The sequence below is a fragment of the Malurus melanocephalus genome, unplaced genomic scaffold (genome assembly GCF_030028575.1).
Source record: "Malurus melanocephalus ecotype Western Australia unplaced genomic scaffold, MMel_1.1 scaffold_225, whole genome shotgun sequence".
Taxonomy (NCBI): Eukaryota; Metazoa; Chordata; class Aves; order Passeriformes; family Maluridae; genus Malurus; species Malurus melanocephalus.
In genome coordinates this window covers 84351-102245 of record NW_026623457.1, presented here as the reverse complement: position 1 = coordinate 102245, position 17895 = coordinate 84351, and the positions used below count along the sequence as shown (strand labels likewise).

At 39.3% G+C, this 17895-nt stretch overlaps 1 protein-coding gene across 1 annotated transcript in view; it reads right to left on the bottom strand.

The window, feature by feature from the left end:
• Positions 1–2168: 2168 nt before the first annotated feature.
• The window catches only part of LOC130578400 (LIM domain-binding protein 2), an 82067-nt gene continuing 66340 nt past the window's right edge, over positions 2169–17895 (bottom strand). Inside the window, exons 5-7 of the mRNA XM_057374465.1 lie at positions 13721–13844; positions 12398–12549; positions 2169–3456 (exon numbers count right to left, since the gene is read on the bottom strand). Of these exons, the coding sequence (XP_057230448.1) occupies positions 3226–3456; positions 12398–12549; positions 13721–13844 (507 nt within the window). The 3' untranslated portion in view covers positions 2169–3225. The remainder of the gene's footprint in view (positions 3457–12397; positions 12550–13720; positions 13845–17895) is intronic.

The window sequence follows — 17895 nt, the reverse complement described above, 5'->3', positions numbered from 1 at the left end:
AGCTTTCTTTTTGAAAGTATTTCAACATCATGAGATAAGCTTCCTTCCTCCTTTTAATAGCTTCAGGGCTCCCCAGGGGGAAGTGCCGAAAACATTTCCTTCCAAATTCTAAGAGAGATACAATGTTCTAGTAGGTGGTGAGATTAGATTACTATAAAATTAACTATTGGTTTCAAACTTTTCATTCTTCAGGCTGCAACCTCAGCTTTAACAAACCTGTTGCTTCAACTCACCTGTTCATTCACCTTTCCCTCTGCTCTGTGCCAGGCATTTGTGGAGCACATGGAAGCCACGGTATTGTTTAATGACAACCCCCAACCCAAAGCCATAAAATCCATGGATTCATGTGATCCTCAACCTGTGGAGAGTGTTCCTGAGGACAGGATCTGGGTCAGAAATGGGATCAGAGGCTCCATCTTGGTGAGTTTACCGTGTCATTTCAAACATGGCACGAAAAGCCCACGCAGCAGCCCAGGGCATGGGGGCGAAGGACGCAGCAGTGAGGAGACAGCATGTCCAGCTGCTGTCCATCTCAAATACCTCCTCAAGATGGCCCGTTCTGGACACCTTTTTATGAATAAATAAGTGACTAAATAAAATCAGCTACCTCCATCTGTTATTCACCCTAACCACAACAGGGTGGATTGATAGCTTGCAGACRAGGGTTTTGAGGAGATACGGAGAAAGTGTCCTTTGAGATTAATTCAAGGGCAGCACTCTAAAGAGTCTGTTGCCCATTTTTCAAGCCCTCCTGTGTTTATTTACTGAAACAACAGGAGTAATATGACATCATAAATCTTTTAAAAATTGAAATAGTAGTGCYAGTCTTGAAAGATTAATAATAAGGAACGCTTTTTAGAGTGTGCTCATGGAGATGTAATATGAATGATTAGTGTTTTTGAACATTAGAATTACAGTGTATAATTGTAATGTTATAGTGGCTATATAGAAGCCAGAGAACCCTTAATGGAATACATTGTGAATTTAATTATTTACATGGAAATATCAGGGCTGATAAAGCCACTGAATGATAAAACTGCAGTTTCCTACATTCTGCAAGYGTTATGAATAAGCAGCATTGCTATCCACATTTGTTATTTAGCTAGTTCTAAAGTCTATCCTACAGCTGATATTYTTTGTGTTCTAGAGCCTGGAGTGTCTTTTAGGCTATTTTTCTGCCAGGAGTACTGAACAAGGATTTTGCTTRTAGGAGCATGGCCCCACATCAGGGGCCAAGGCTGGTTCCTGGGTGGAGAGGGACCTGCCTCTTACTAAGAGCCAAGTGGACGTGCAGGGTGCTTTGCCTTGAATTCTTTCTGCAATAGTGATTTCAAAACYGTTCGGTGGAATCACACCCAGAAAAACATGATTGAAAAAATATTAGGAAACTGCTTAGGAGACACATTTCCCTAGGCTGGGTTCTGGGAATATGTACAGCCACTCAGAAAAAACCTGGGAGTTCTTTGGCTGCTCTTAACATGTCAGCAATATTGAAAGCAGAGTTTCAGGGAAGAACAAAACATCACTGCCCTGCACAAAWGGCGGGATTGTGTAGATTCAGCATCTCTCTGCCAACAGTTCTTCCTGTGTTTGCCACTCACAGGGTGCACCTTGCAGGGCTTCCCAGGTGCCCTGGGATGCAGGGCTGTGCCTCTGTCCTCGAACTCAGCCCAGGGGCTTTGCAGGCTGGGCTCTGCTCAGAGCAGCTGCACCACTCCAGGGGCTGAACAACTGATAGGATAGCAAAGCAAAGAAAGGAGGAGGATTTTAAAAATCCTCWCATCCCCAGTTGAGGGACTCATCATAAAACTATCAGACAGAATTCAGCAGAGTGGAAATCCCCTGCTCTGRTAAGCCCTGGCCCTGGGAGGCGAGGGATGCAAAGCTGAGGATGGAGATGCTGTGGCTGGATGCCCTGCACTCCCTCACACTTGGCTCTCGCTGCTGGAACTCACCTGTGATGCTGCACATCATTATTGTCAGAAAAAGAGCATCAGAGCAAATTGAGCTGCAAGCGATTCACACCTAACCACAGACTMCCTTTAGCTGGAAAAAGACTGCATTTCAGTGAAACACCAAAMCCAGAAATCCCTGGTGCATGGCCCTGAACATGGGTGTGTGTGTGTGTTTTGCATGCAAGGAACTGTAAATGCACTGTATAAGAGCACATTTGTTAACACAGTTTATTGGCACACTTATTGGCAAAGCATACATAAAATACAGTTGTATTATATAACACACTGACTCACTGTGTCTTTACATGATGAGTTCAACATATTAATATGTAAATGAAAAAAATTAGTTTCTTTTATAAAGTTTCACATAAATACACCGGAATAAAAAACAAAACAAAACAAAAAAAGTAAAACAAAAAAATGCGGGTTTTACAAAAATATTATACAAGAAATATACTATGAAAAGAAATAACAACAAAGCCAACTCAGATACAATAATAAAAACACAAAAGTTTTAGATTTATTAAGCTGCCCACAAAGTTAATGGATTACATGGCTTTAAAATATCTGGATCGACAGCAATTTTACAAAGCATAAACTCTCATAGGACTGGGTGTCTTTTTCCACATAAAAATATTTCTCATGTCTTTGATGAAAAAAAGACATTTCTTGTTTCAGTATTTTTATTAAATGATGGGTAGAGTATCTACTGGCATCAGCTAAATGTAAATTAAAAATGCTGGATCCTTCAAATGATTAACTGATGAAAGAAAAGTTAAAGAATGAACAAAAGTTACTTTAAATTACTTTTCCTTAAAAGCTGATCTTTTTCTGAAACAAGAAATTTCAGGTGCAAGTTGAAAAGCAGAAAATATATTACAATTGTAAAAAGTTTTACATAGTTACGTTAATGAGATCCTGAGCACTGATGACTTGTTAAAATATGGCCTTTGTTTGATGAGGAAAAAAACAACCCCTTCCAATAAAATGCACTGTCAGAAACTTGCCATGAGATGCTGTTTAATTTTCAATTATTTTAATTGAGGTCAGTGCCAGTATCTAATTGTATGAGAATACTTCCAAGGAATGTGTATGGAAGTTTATACAAGAGTTTTCCCTAACGAAAAAGAAAATTGGATAGCTTTAGTTTAGAAATAGATACTGTATCATTTGAAAGGAGTTTCTTTTAAATTTTATTTTGAAGAATTCTGTGAAACAGTAATTAGTAACCCACTGGGGTACATCGCAGTGGGCACTGCTGCAGAATAACCTATTGGGAAGCTTGTGGTGTGGGGTTTTCAGATTTAGTCTCCTGGTTAGCAGGAGGTTTGCTGTTCCATGGGCTGTTATTTCCCAGTGCAGGTGAATTGTTGAAATCTTCTTCATCATCCATGCCATTTGCTGCATCATACTGTGTATTCTCTAATCTAGTGATAAGCCTTTCGTCTTCATCCCCGAATTCGCCTCCCATCAGAGTTGGTTCTCCTACCACCATCACATCCTGTGAACAGCACCCAATATTTGTTATATGGAAACCTTGAGAGAGAAAAAATCAACTTAAAAAAATCATGTTAGAGAATTTRCATCTCTTAAATTTGTGACATTTGAACAACAGAGATAATAGTTCCCACATAGTTGGAACGAGAAGAGAGGCTTACAYTTTATTTCTAATTTAATTAAAAATTATAACACATCTCTATAGCTGCATGCTTGTAGCTCTGGATCTCAGAAACCTGAAAAGCAGATAGGCTGAAAAATGTGCCTGATTTTAAGGAAATAATCAGGCTATGAAACTAYCTTTAAATTCCTCCTTGAAATATTTATCTTTTGTCCAGTAAATCTTTCCTGAGCCATTTTCTTTGGAAAGGCACCAGGGTGTATCTGAGTGGGAACTTGGTGATATGCGTATTTTAAAAGTAGTTTAAAAGAAACCACATTTCTTATCCTCAGACTTCCCAAATGTGGAGCACAGCACTCTAATAAAGATGGTAACTCTCTTATCCATAGCCAGCCAAGCCCTTTTACGCATCCAATATACTTGACATTCTGCTACTTAATTATGGTAATTAATTTAGGTAAAGTTTTCGATAAAAACAATGTTCACACTGATTTGACAATTTGCATAGCTAATTAAGTCATTAGCAAAAACCTGCTGATTGCCAACAAGCCCTGAATTTACCATCTGTTATTTCATGGTGCCTGTCACCTAACTCCATGTAGGCAACCCTGCCGCCAATCTGTGCAGTAAGAGGACCAATCTGTCCAGCTGGTACCGTAAAAGCAAGATGAAGAGTGCTAATTATAATTACACTGATGAAGCTAGTACTCATCAGAAACTAAAGCATGCAAGAAAGAAAGAATTCATCTAATCACTACTTTAAGTACAAATTGTCCTTCCATGAAAACAAGTAAACCGCCTGCTGTACTCCAGTGCATCACAGATTTGCTGCAAAAAACCCARGCAGCATGGGATAGAAAGGTGCAAACTTGAGATTGGAAAGCAAAGGTGCAAAGCCAGAGAGCTCTCTTGTTCTCTCTGTTCGAGGGAGAATCAGGCTGCTCTAACAGCTAAAGAAATATGGGAGATGCATCGTTTCATGCAGCTCAGGTGTCAGGGCATCAGGTAATGCTTGGTAGAGGTGCAGTAATTCCAGATGTCTAGCTTTGTTCCTGCTGATTTAACAAGCCCTTCCAAGAATCCTAGTGAACAACAGATTCRTTTTTTTTTAAAGGATCTGTTCCTCCTTATGAATGTAAAAAGCAAACAGAAGACTAATGTTTGCATTTAATGAGGTTTCTTTTTAATCAGATATCTACTTCCTTCACCTCAAAACAATACAGATTATTGTCTGTGTTTATTTCTTGATATCCCTCAGCAAAGGCTGGCATGCTACAGAAGAATGTTTCTGTCACATTTTCAGCCTATGCTATGTAAAAAATTTGTGAGTATATGGAAATTGTTACATTGTTTCATCTTCACTTTGTCTCTACTTTGTTACTCCATATATCCATAAAATATTTGGTTAAATAAAGCTCACACACAGATTTGTGAAATAGAAGTTTAAATGACAAAGGTGTTCATAAGAAAAGTTTATTCTAATTTATCCCATCCTTCTAATCAACAGAAAATATATAGCGTGCACTGCTGAACCCAACCTGATCCCACTTTACTGTGAGAGCATTCATGACAAGAGAGACCTGGCAGAGGACAGCAAGTTGGGTGTGAGTGTGCAGTGTTATATGGCAGGCAAAAAGGACCACAGTGGYTGAAACAAGGAATCACAGACCGAGGTGGCAACAGCTCCTTTTACTTCAACATTCCCGAGGATGGGCCTCAAGGTCTCTCTATTGCCAAACCAGCAAGAGGTCAGCAGCTCGGAAGAGACTTAGACAAGCACATCAAAAATCACTGTGGGGCTACAACAGCTGGCTGGGGAAGCCAAGTGAAAGAATTAAATATGTATTACATCTATCARATGATTAGGAGGGGGAAATATGGTTAACAGCAAGTACTGAAAGGAAGAAAATCACTTTAGGCCAATCTGAGGAGATGTAAACTAGGGGACTGAGATGGCACTAAGTAAACAAAAATGTCATCCCCACTGCTAAGACAATATTCCTGTTCCTGATTATGGCAGGCTGAGGATTAATGACCCCACTGAACAGTGCTAGTTTTGCTGCTCAGGGCACCTAACACTGGGCTGGGAAAAAATCTCAGTCTGTGGTAGGAAACATTCATGCATCAGGGGGGAGACCTTCAATGACCTTGCAAATATTTCCACCTCTAATTTCTCTGGTTCATTGTAAATATTATTCCTTTAGTATAACGAATCCCACTGAGAGAACAGTTTGCACCTGTATTTCCCTCCATGCTATTGAGTCTCTCTCTCTCTCTGGGAATTGAACTACAATTATATTGAGGTTAGTGAAGTTTTCCCTCCATCTATTTAAAAGATAGGTATCACAGCATTAGTTACAGGACATTTGAAAAAAAATWGTTCTTGACAATCTTGCCACTTATATCAGGCAAAAATAGTGTCTCAGGAAGCGCACATGCTGTTTCCTCCCCAGAGGATTCTGCTCCTCAGACTGAAAGCTGAAGACCCCACCAAGTGCACCCCATTGAACCTCCACTCACTAGATCCCGTGCAATGACCACCAACCTCTGAGGAGGACTGGAAGTGACTCCTTTTAGAGCCCCTCAATGCTTCTCCTTAAATTGGCCAGTGGGGGTCACTGCTGTTGAATGACACAAGGCTCCATCCCTCCCAGGGTTGAGGCTGCAGCTCTGGAGTGCTCCTAGCTCCTGCTCATGGAGTGAGAAGCAGAATCCAAGAATTATAACCTAGTCTCTTGCACGGCAGCACACACTGCTATGGCCTAGTTATGGTAGCACATATCTGACTAAATAAGTTTAAAAAAGATTTAGACTGTAGTCACTCACTCTTATTAATTTACTCTGTGATTAGAAACAACATTTTTGGTCAAGGAATGTCTCATGATAGTAAAATATGGTTGCAGTGAAGCACTGTAAATAAAGCAGTGGTTGTTTTACATTATGTGATAGAAATGTATTTTTTTATAATATAGCCACAAAAGTATATCATACCTTTCATCCTGAAATAACTCTAGTTTCCATCCAACTTACATTGATGCATATAAACTATACACAGATCACTTCACACACCACTCAAATGCAAGGGCTTCTATTAACAGACTCTTCATTTCTAGGCTTCACCTTTTTATTTATACCAAGCCTCAAAATTTAGTTCTGCCCTGTCCAGTTCAGTAACTCAACTTTTTAACTTGGGATCATCAACTTTTTAAGTTGGGATCATCCTACATCTAAACAATGTCTTAGTGAAGTTTGGAGGTAAAAATATCTGGTGGGCCATGTAAAATTCCCCATCCCTGTGCCTGCCATCTTTGCTGACATTAATATGAAGCCTCACTCAGAGTGTTACAGTGATCATTCATAGCTCTGTTGTCACAGTACCCAGAAGTAGACAAACAGTGCTTCACAAGCCTGAGATAATTAAAAATGCCCRGCACTCTCAGCTGTATCGTTCAAGCACATCTCCTACTCCAAGGACTGCAAGTTGCACTACTTTTAGCAGTGAGCATACCTCTAAGTGCTAAGTCAAAAGAAGAAGGGTTCCTCCTCCTGCTTTTCATCTTATGGAAATGTTTTAGTGGTAATTATTATAATAATTGACTTTTCATCTCCTTGTTACAGAAATTATTAATGACTGAGAGCCCAACTGCTGCCCACATCCATAACAATCACTGCTTCCACATCAGAATGATGAAAAACATCAGAATGATGCTGGTATTGAAATGATCTTTAGAAACAGAACTGACATTTTAATTACATTTCAGAGTAAACACTTTCTAGAGAAAAATCTTTCACATCTCATCATAATCCTCACTGTTAACTTGACATTCTGGTCTTGTTTGGAATATTTTTCCTAAAGCACGAAAACTGGAAACAAATTTATTCTCTCTCATCTCCTTACTAGTAAATCTTGGGTTCTGAATTGCACAGTTCTGGCATAATTTCTGACACCAATCTCTGGCTCTGGAACTTTAACTCTGGCTCTACAACATCCATTACAAACCACCTAAACCCACCCTATTTCTGAAACACATAAGAGATTGTATTTCTCCCTTCCAAATTAGCAGGTTTATTTATGGATTTGGTTTCTGAGGACCTTACAGAGAACTACAAAGAGAAAGAGAGATTGAGGTATGTAATTTGTTTAAAGAGTGCAAGGAGGTTCTACTTAAGACTCTGGATGTAACAAAGAATGTTTGATTTACTCAGTGGCATGTAGTGATGCTTTATTCTTTCCAACACATGATATTTCCCTGGGTTCGTGGTTACAGCATTGAACTCAACAGGATCTTCATTAGTAAATGAAAGCAAAATCCACCTATTAATTTCTGTGKTGATGACTGGGAGCAGTCTAGAGCAATAGTTCCTTGAGTTTGCAAGGGTTGTGACTTGCTATCAAGTTTCAAATAATTCAAATTAATTAATGTGCCCTGTTTTCRTTAAACTTAACAGAGATTTATATTTAAGTGAAAATAGCTGCATCCACCCCTTTTGATGACCTTGCTTATATCTTTAATCCACAGGTTGGAGTATACAAACCAATGGTCTGCAATACAAGGGTTTGGGCTTGCAAGAAAATTTTACTTGAAACAGAAGAATATGAAAAATGYTAAGGAATATGATTTGAGCCAGTAAGAAGGCTTGARAACTGAGCMRAGACTTGGGAAAATATTGAAGCCARYTTCAAATACTAGASGAARTTWTTAGCACTGTGTAAGTGGTAAGACAATGACACACTCAAATCAGAGAAYTAATTTCTATAAAATCATAGGAAGGCTAACATCAGAAAGGCAGGTTTTCTGTGAACCTTGCAGGAGGAGTCTTGCTCATCTTTGCTCTTTGTCTAGGGGAAAGAGGAAATTGGTAACCCCAGCTCCTGCCCAATGGGTTTTCCAAAGATCAGATGCAACAGARAGCATGAAAAAAATCCAAATTAAAACTACTGGCATCTGCTGAGACTAGGGCAGCTGAGTGGACTACAGCTTCTGGGACCCTGTGCTGCCCATTTTCTTCATGCACTAAAACCAGTCAATGCTTTTATGGGAAGCACTGGCAACACTGAGCCTGCACCCATGAGATCCTGAGAGAAGAAAACTTCTGGTGAGGAAAATGTTGAATTTGTGCYGTTGGACTGACTTTAGCAGCACCTAGCTCGACTCCCAGCACATACAGCATGTTGCCTTGGCTCCKACAGGATTTGGGTCAAAAGCATCCCTGAAAAAGCAATGGGCCAACCTAAGCACGAGCTGTGTGGTGCAATCATGTGGCACATTGGCTAACAGTGTTTGTGTTAGAATTTAGGAAATAGGTAGGAGATCTGTAATACACAAAAAAGGTATTAAACGAGGGACTTGGGCCAGAAGAGTCATGTTGAGAAGAGACACTGTAGGTCTGCCATCAGTAGGCTGAGAGCTAACAGAATCACAGAAACCACTGGGATTCCCCACCATTATAAGAGAAAATGGGTGCAATAGAGGGCAAGTGGCTGTCAAAAGGACAAAACTTTGTATTTTATTTACCACAGTTGACAAAGTAAAAACAATAGAGATAAGAGGRTGGACTGAGACTGAATCTTTTCAAATTATTGATGAGAGGAAAGATACCCACCCAGTGGCAGAGACCCTTTAGATGCTTTTATAGATTGCCATTAGAGATATATCAGAATGTGGAAGTACTAATGAATTTAAGGCAACACAAGGAGCACAAATGATACTGATTGATTAGGCTTCAGCAAGTGAGCTTCAGGGTGCAGTGCCAACCTGACCCATGCATGGAAACACAATCACAACATTTTACTTTCTGGGCTTGGCTCTGTATTGTCAGCACTTTCCCTTCCTGGAGAACTGATAAGAAAATAATGCAGGTAGAGGAAATGGCACAACCTTCTCCTCCCACTACTAGAATAATGTATATATGACAAGTACCATTCCCTGTCATTGATCAAGCTTGCTCAGCCCAATGTTTTATCTGAAGAGCTGGAAGGGGCTGTTGGGAAAATGACAAAACTCCAAAGTTTCAAGCTTTGCCATGGATGATGGTACTTCAGCTGTTTTATGGACACTGTCCTGAAAAAGGGACATTTGCCTCTCCAGGCATGAAGACCTCATTAAAGAAACAGAAGTTAATGGTGTGAGTGAGAARTGTGGATGAGGTGTAGGGAAAGTTGCCTGAGTGTCTGCAGCATTAATGCAGGAGCAAAATGCAACTATTATCAGTGTCCTAAACCAAGCATTATCACATAGAAGAGAGGCTAAGAAAACATTGTTTAACCAGGATTAATTTACTGCTAAAGAGAAAACAACACAGAAGTGTAAAAGAGACAGGAAATTAGATGTGGCTATGGTGGAGAGACTGAGTTTGCTGACAGGGAAGAAATCATTGGGGAAAAAGAGAAAGTTGGAATACAGGATTTTGTATTAATCCATGTTTGATATAGATGTGAGCTCATTGCAGGGCACTCCAGAGAGGAGGATGAGAAAAATGGAACTGAAACTAGCACTGGTTATGTGAGTCATCCAGATAGAAGATGCAGTGATTCCATTTCTCTTCTCTAATWAGGCAAGGGGAAATGCTTTTGACATTGAAAATGAATGATTTCAGTAGGGTGGGGTTTTTTTCTACTGAGCAGGAAAGTCCCATTCATAGAAAGCTTTATGGCCAAATGAATATTTTACTGAATTGAAAACTGCCAAACTGTGTTCAAGCATCTCCTGTCTTCTATTGCATGTAAGGGAAAGCAAAAATTAACTACTAAATGATACACTTTAGGGTAAAGTTCTGGGAAAGAAACAGAAAATAAGTTACTGCTACCTGCAGCTATCTTCAGAAAGCAATGGCAACAAGGTCCACTTCAAAAAATGCATAATTTTGAAGAAGCGTGGGGTAACATCTCTTTATTAAACTGAAAAGCGTTGAATAGTTTTACACCAAAATATCCTACTGCTAAAATTATTTTGAGTTCTGTCTACTCTACAGSGTGGCCAAACCATCAATTCCATCTGGTTTGCTATCTTTGCTGTGGGGAAAATGGGAAGAGCTGTTAGTATGTCAAATCGAACAGCCAAGCATTTTCCGCTTTGCAGATGGAAAGGGGAAGTGTCCTAAAAATGGAACCTGATCCTCCATAGAAAAGAGTTTGGACCAGTTTTGCTACTCTGTTACAGAAAGCAAAGAATATTGAAAAACACTGAGTATGCAACATCCTGAAAGTAAATGAAGGCTAAAAGTCCACCCCTCATACCATGATACACTTCACCAATATGTCTCAGATGTTCGACTGTGATCTCCATCAGGAAGAGCAGCCTTGACCACTTCATCTGTCAGGAGCAGCCTTTTAGTACCTGCAGTCACTTTCAGTATCAGTGGGAGTGGCAGTAACCATGAGAGGGCTCAATCTCACTCAACCAAGGACACACAGCTACCATSAACCAACAGCAGCTCTTGGCWTCTCTGCAGRGAGAAGCAAGCTGAAGAGAGGCAGGGAGGCAGATTATGGCCCTGTTGAACTCTGAGTAGGGAATAGGTGGTAGACAGTGATTCAACTCTTGTTTAAATTTGGGGACAGCAGGGAACTATCTGGTTGCTCAGTTTTGCACTTCATTGCTGTTTTTGCTTAAATATGGTTGAATACTGATCCAAGAGTTTTTTCTGGCAGACGCCATCAGTGGGGCAGAGTGGTGCCTGCCACCAGGAGATCAGGTAGTCAGCCTTCTGACTGCTTTGTGCTGCCAGAAAAACAGAGAGATGMCTATATTAGGGAAAGAATCTGACTCTGGGGATGTGAGCCATGAGAAAATTTTAATATGACAAGGAGGAAATATGAGTTTAATGTACTGAAGCCCAAAGCTGTAAACTAGAGGATTGCTAAATCAGTTGCTAAACAAAAATTTTCATTTCATTTTACTGGTGTTAGTATACACTTTTTTTTTATCTGGGTATTCAAGCTTGCTAGGAAGTGTCTGCTAACAAAAGGCAGGTTTCAGAGKAGACCTAGCCCCTTCCTATCCGCTGATCAGAAATCCAATAAAAATCCCTCAATGTTATTCCCAGGATATGACTTTATGGTTCCTATAATATCAAATTAATTTCCCAAGCTTTAAAATGCATAAGCAATCTCCTTATTGACTAAGGCACACTTTGTCACAATTTGGGGTCTGATTACCCCTATACTGAGACTAAGGCAGTAAATGTGACATTATTAAAATGCTGGTACAGTTGTTACTCTGGTGTCTCCCTACACAATTAGGATGTCAGCAGTTACAGCTAGCAGGTRGATAAGCTGATTCCAGGGGAATCTACCCTCTGCAAGTGGAGTGGTTGGACAAAGAGATTACCCTGGCAGGTCAGTAAATTCATAACCTGTTCCTGCTCAGCATCTGAACCTGGCACCRATCAGAGGTCAGGTTCTGATGTAGAGAGAGCAGTGGCTTCCTCAGGTACAGCTGTCCTGCACCGCTGGGGCACTCCCTGGCTCAGCACCCTGCAGATTCAAGCCTGCAAAGCTCCTGCTGTGTCTACAAACACGAGGCCTAATCTGAGTCCCACCACTGGGGGAAAGACTCCTCCTGTCAAAACAGGGAACATGCCCAAGCCTTCAAAAAATCACATCTGATCTTCAGGACACTGCTGTTTGAGGGTCCTTCATTAAAGCTGCACTGCAGAACAGCTTCTTCACACCTCTCCACTAATTCCCAGCTTCCACAGCACACTGTGCAAGATTGCCTTTTACTTGTGATAGTTTTGGCTCAAGAATGCACCTTCTTTACAATGTAAGGAAAGAATTAAAGCACTGCAAGTCATTCAGGCCTAAAAGGAAAGTGAGACTTACAGGTACCTGACTTGATAGACTCAGGTTTGCAGCAGCTGACTTTTTCTTGCTGTTGGTACTATTTGCGTTGTTCCCAGCACTACTGTTGGAAGTGCTGCTGGTAGAGTTTTTCCTTTTTCTCCGTTTGGTTGTTGGTTGTCTTGTGGGTTCTGCTGCAATGAAATGATAAGAAGGAAAGCAAATGGCAGATACTGTAAAGCATGAACTACAAKCAGAAGTGCTGAAATATTACTTCATCTAGTTTTAAATTGCTAAGTTTAATAGTAGTAGTTGTGTTAGATTTAACACAAAAACCGCAGAAGGGTATTTGGACCCAAACCAATGGAATCTGCTTTCAACTTTTTATGATGAAGTAGTGAAGTTTATTGTCCCAGTATTGTTTATAAGGATATTCAAAAGCATTTTACTGGTGGGACTACCATGATAACTATTATTATAATAGTTAATAATAATATTAATATAATTAATAWTATTATTATTATTAAAAGGACTGTAGAAGGTCTGAAGGTCAGTCAAAGGGACTGAAGGTCACACAGCAAGAAACAGCTCTGAACAAAACTCCAGCTCTYACTCTGCTGTAGGTTACAGCCTCAAATGACCCAGGCAGAGACAAAAGCTAAAGGAGCTTCCTACCCTGCAGCTGCCATCCATGAGGCACACARGCAACCCTCTTTGGGTTCCTTCTGTGCCCTGTGTGGGCTCCACTGCTAAAACTTCTGTCCCAAGGGAACTCACAAAGTGTRCTAATGCCATTGCCCTGCAAGCTTTCCAAACTCAGACCAAATCAGGACAATTACACAGCTTTGCTTAAACTGGCAAAGCACACAGGGGCAATTGCTCTTCTCAACATTGTCCTGGGCACTCATGTGAACTTAGAGTCTTAGAGATATAAACCTTTATAATCTGAAAAAAAGAGAGAATTATTATTTTGAGGTGTAAGAGGAAGGAGATGAGGTCCAGGCCTGTAAATAACTTGATATTAGTCTCAAAGACAATTAATTATGAATTGTAGCTGTAATTTCAGAGTCACAGCAGGAAGCAGGATTACATAAACGATGAATTCTAATGGAGCCAGTAGGCATTTTGCATTCCATCTACACATATTTTTGTACTAAATTATATCCTAGTCATAGTGAAACCATCTCAGTGTGCACATCTATAAATCAGTTGTGGCAGACTGAAATCATAAAATATCAGAATAATTTTCAGGCTTGSTTTGGGAGTAGTGTTAATTTTTATTACTTTCCTTTATCAGTAAACATTCCCATTGCTTCTCTATTAATTTTACTATAAAATAAGTGAAATATTGGAAGTGATACATACCTGGTGGGGCCACCATTCTCTGCCATTTTTGAAATAAGCAAGTCTTCAAGCAGTCTCGAGGACTTAGATTGTAAGTTTTATGTCTTGACATCAGTTCTTGCATTGGCTCCAGTATTACACACAACTGGAAGAAAAAATCAGAATAGATCAATTTTATCCAAGCTGATCAATTTCATMCAAAGCCTCCATTGATTGATATTTACATATCTGGATTTTTTTTTTTTTAATTTTTTTTTTTACTCTTGCCAACAGAGCATGCCTTGAACAGTCCAGTTTAATCTGCACTGGGATTGAAAGATCAAAACTCTGAACTRGAAAAACTTTTGCTCACTATCTATCATGCTAACTATTTTTGGATATATCAAATAAACTTTAACCCTAGTCTTCCAGACTACAGAGATTTCAGAAGACTAGAAAATGTTCATGCTTGATTGCCAAAGCTGCAAACATTAATTAATAAATAATAAAATGCCCAGAGTGAATTATCCTTCCCATACAGCAAAGTGGGTTCTTCTGATTTGCTGCACACTCCAATGAGGACTTCTTATAAATGACCTTTTATTTTGATATTGCATGCAAAATAATCCAGGTAATTTGGGGCTTTTTTGTTATATGAAGGTTTTACACTCTCTTCCTAATGTATGAATGACACATATGAGAAAAAAAGAGAAGCATTTAATTTTTCTTGTCAGCTTGAATGCTAAATATATAAGATAGAGATTTCTGAAAACATGGTATTTCAAACACCTTTTTTAAAATGGAGTCTTTCATATTTTCTATCTGTTCACTTAATAATTAAAATCACTGTTCACTGCTTTTTGCTCCTGTTAGCACAGCAGATCCAGCAWAAAGAGCACTGAGCTGCTTTCTATTCTCTTCTGTTTACAACCACAGAACAATTTCCAGTCATTTAAAGCTCACTCAAAGCCATAGAAGACTTCAAAATTGCACATGTGTAACTAAGGGCTTACTCTTGCTGGCAGAAGCCTTGGTTTTCAGGCATCCTGAATGAGAAGAAAAAATCCAGGTTGACCCATAGGTTCCACCTGAATTTGCAGGGCTGGCACATAGGAGAAAAGGTTCCTGACTTGCAAACTGAGCACATATGATAAGGAAGTAGCTGGCACAGAATAAACATGGAGCCTGCATGCCATTTTTAGTCCTTTTTCAAAGCAGAACTGCATTTAGAAGCAGGGGCAGGTTTGGCTTCTTTTTTTTACCAACAGAAGTAGGGCAACAAGTTGATCAAATTATTGGAAGCTAGAATGGCAACAGAAGAAAGAGATAACTGAAGTCTTGTTTTGAATTTTGAAATCTTTTTGGAAGTTTTGCTGAAGGAGTATCTAGGATTTACTTCAGCAGGAGATGTTTTCTTTTCATGCTTTTATAAATACATAAGACAGGAGACAAATTTTCCTCTCTGGGCTGSAGAGCTGAGCAATGTTTGCTCCATTCTCCCCATGTGTACCCCTCCCATAGCCATATAAATGGAGATGGAGAGTATGCAGGGAAAGGGAGCTGAAACGGAGCTGCCATGAGCACTGAGACTAGTTCAACATTTAAATATTACTGTGTATTGGCACTGCTGTTTGATGAGACTTTCATTAACAGCAGTTAAAACAGAGATAGCATAAAGCAGCAGGGARAATGAAGAGCTTCAGTATGAGAAATTATTTTTTTCCAGCTGCAGAAATTGAATCTGCMGTTGCCTCATTGACTTTTTTCTTACATAGTTTTTACATATTTTTTTGTAAATAATATATTTACAATATAATCTAATCGACAGAAAGCTGCTATCAGATAGTGCACTTTGGGCTTGGATTTGCATCTAATTCAATATTCTATCAAAAATTAAGATCATCAGGTCCTAAAATATATGCAGGATCTTGTTTATGCTGTGAAAGAGGCATATGTATTTTGAGTTCATATTCAATTTATTCTGAAACCTGCAGGTACTTGCTCGGGTTTTGTGTGTGTGTGTGTGTGTGTGTGTATGTGAGAGAGATTTGTGATCATAATGGACACCATTGTTTTGGTTATCAAAGTCTGGGTTTCTGGCACGGCTGCCTAAATTTTCTTGTTATGGACTGATAGCAGCAAGCATGAAAAAGATATCTGTGATAATTCTGAACAAACTAGTCACCCTGGGCAGAGCACTAGAGTCACATAGCTCTGCTGCTGCTGGGACTGAAAATATGTAAATATACATGTAGATTCTTCCAAGATTTCCTCAGGGACACTTTATTCATGACACACTTATCCTTCCCTATATATTTATTATTGGCAAMAAAGAGAATGTTTCTTCTTTATCAYCTTGGCAAAGATGTTTGCTATTGTGCTCTAACAGTAATGTGCACTGAGAACTACAYCATCCCTGCTGCCTGTGGATCTCTTGACTGCTAATCCTGTATATAATCTCTTTCACTTCACACACAAGATTAAAATGGKATACAGACCCAACATGTAGAAATGCTTGATTGATCTCACATGCATCGAGTAAAAAGTATGGGCACTGAGKGTCCTGCTCTAGGACATGTAACAGTTTAAACTGCTGCATACTTGGGGGCTGCACCCACTCACATCAATTCCTCTTCTGTTTTTTTTGGGAATTCACAACCGCTTTCTTCCTCTAAAGTCTGAAAATTGTTAAGGTCAGCTTTGGATACCTGAGTAATAGGAGGGCATTGCACTCTATAGTTTTAAATGCATCTAGCTCATGTGAATTGGGCATAAGTGTAAAATGAACTGGATTAAAAATGATTGATATTAAATCTCACAGTCTTTTTTGGTGACCTTTGAGACCTACTTGAAATCTAAAGTGACTCAAACCCAAATCCTTGAAAGAGGAAATGATTGTGCTCCAATTACCTTAAGTCTGAGGAACTTACCAGTGACAAGCAGTAGCTTGGTTTTTGCAAAAGGCCAGATTAAAAATCTGGGGACAAGATGCATTTAAAAGCTTGGTTGGCCAAAACCACCTGCTGTCTTTAGCTACTGGTGAGCAGGTAACTGGCAGGCTGGGTTGACAGAGCTCTTAAAACAAAGCTAACAAAATATTTTATACTCCTGCGTTCACTGGAATATAGAAGAAGCCTGAGGCTTAAACTGTCTRTTCCCCACAGATCACGTAGTCTCCTTCTGTGAGATTTCTTCAAAACATCCATTTTAACATTTTTTCAAGCACTGGATAATACCAAAATGTACAAGTTTTTACTATAGCACTATATTAATAATATTTGCAACACTAACAAAACCAATCCCTTCTACAAACAGTTTCTTCACAACTTGAAATCAGTCATCCAAGAAAATAGCSTAAAGAGTTCAAGAATTTAGTGCAGTGACAATGTATGATTACAGAAATAATTTCTACATTCCTAGGAATRCAGGACCTTTAATGGCAATGCTTGACAAGACAGATATTTCCAAGTTCCACGCTTAGGCAGCACTGAAGGTGGGACTGATATGCTTGTGCCTGTCAGTGCCAGGTGAAATGCCCTAGATGATGCTGGATCTGATCCACCAGAAGGACACAAAGCTCCGTGTGGATGTTTCAGGAGCTAGAATGTCTCAATTTTGTGTGCAATTGAACAAAGCCTAAARTTCAAAGAAAAACGATGTTTCTTTTAGCTTTTAAAACATATTTGGAACAATGTGTATCATAACAGATTATATACCTTCCCTCTGCAGTACTAAAACCTACTGAAAGAACTTCACATGATGCTTAGTAACCCAATATTATTAGAATTAGTTTCTTATTATCAGAATTAGTTTCTGGCCATCTTATCTGAGCTCATGGTGATGCTGCCTGACCATAACTCAGAACCATTCCTATTTCACTGTGAGGAGCCAACACTAGGGACGAACACAGCCTGTGACTGTGGGTGCCCCATACACGCTGGGACCCTCACACTCATTTTGGTACTAAATAGAGTRACAATGACTTTCCTAGAGTTCCATGTGGACCCTATGGAAAATTCAGCAATTACGGGGCTTGGGTCCAGCTTGACAAAATGGTAATGCTATACCCTTGGGGCTCAGGGACGTGAAAAATAGGGAACATAATAAAGTACATTTGGGGTTTGTTTTCCTCTCTCTTTTTGGTGTTAGTAAAACACATCAGGAAGAATTTGATTTATTGTTTTTTTTTTTTTTTTTTTTTTTTTTTTTTTTTTTTT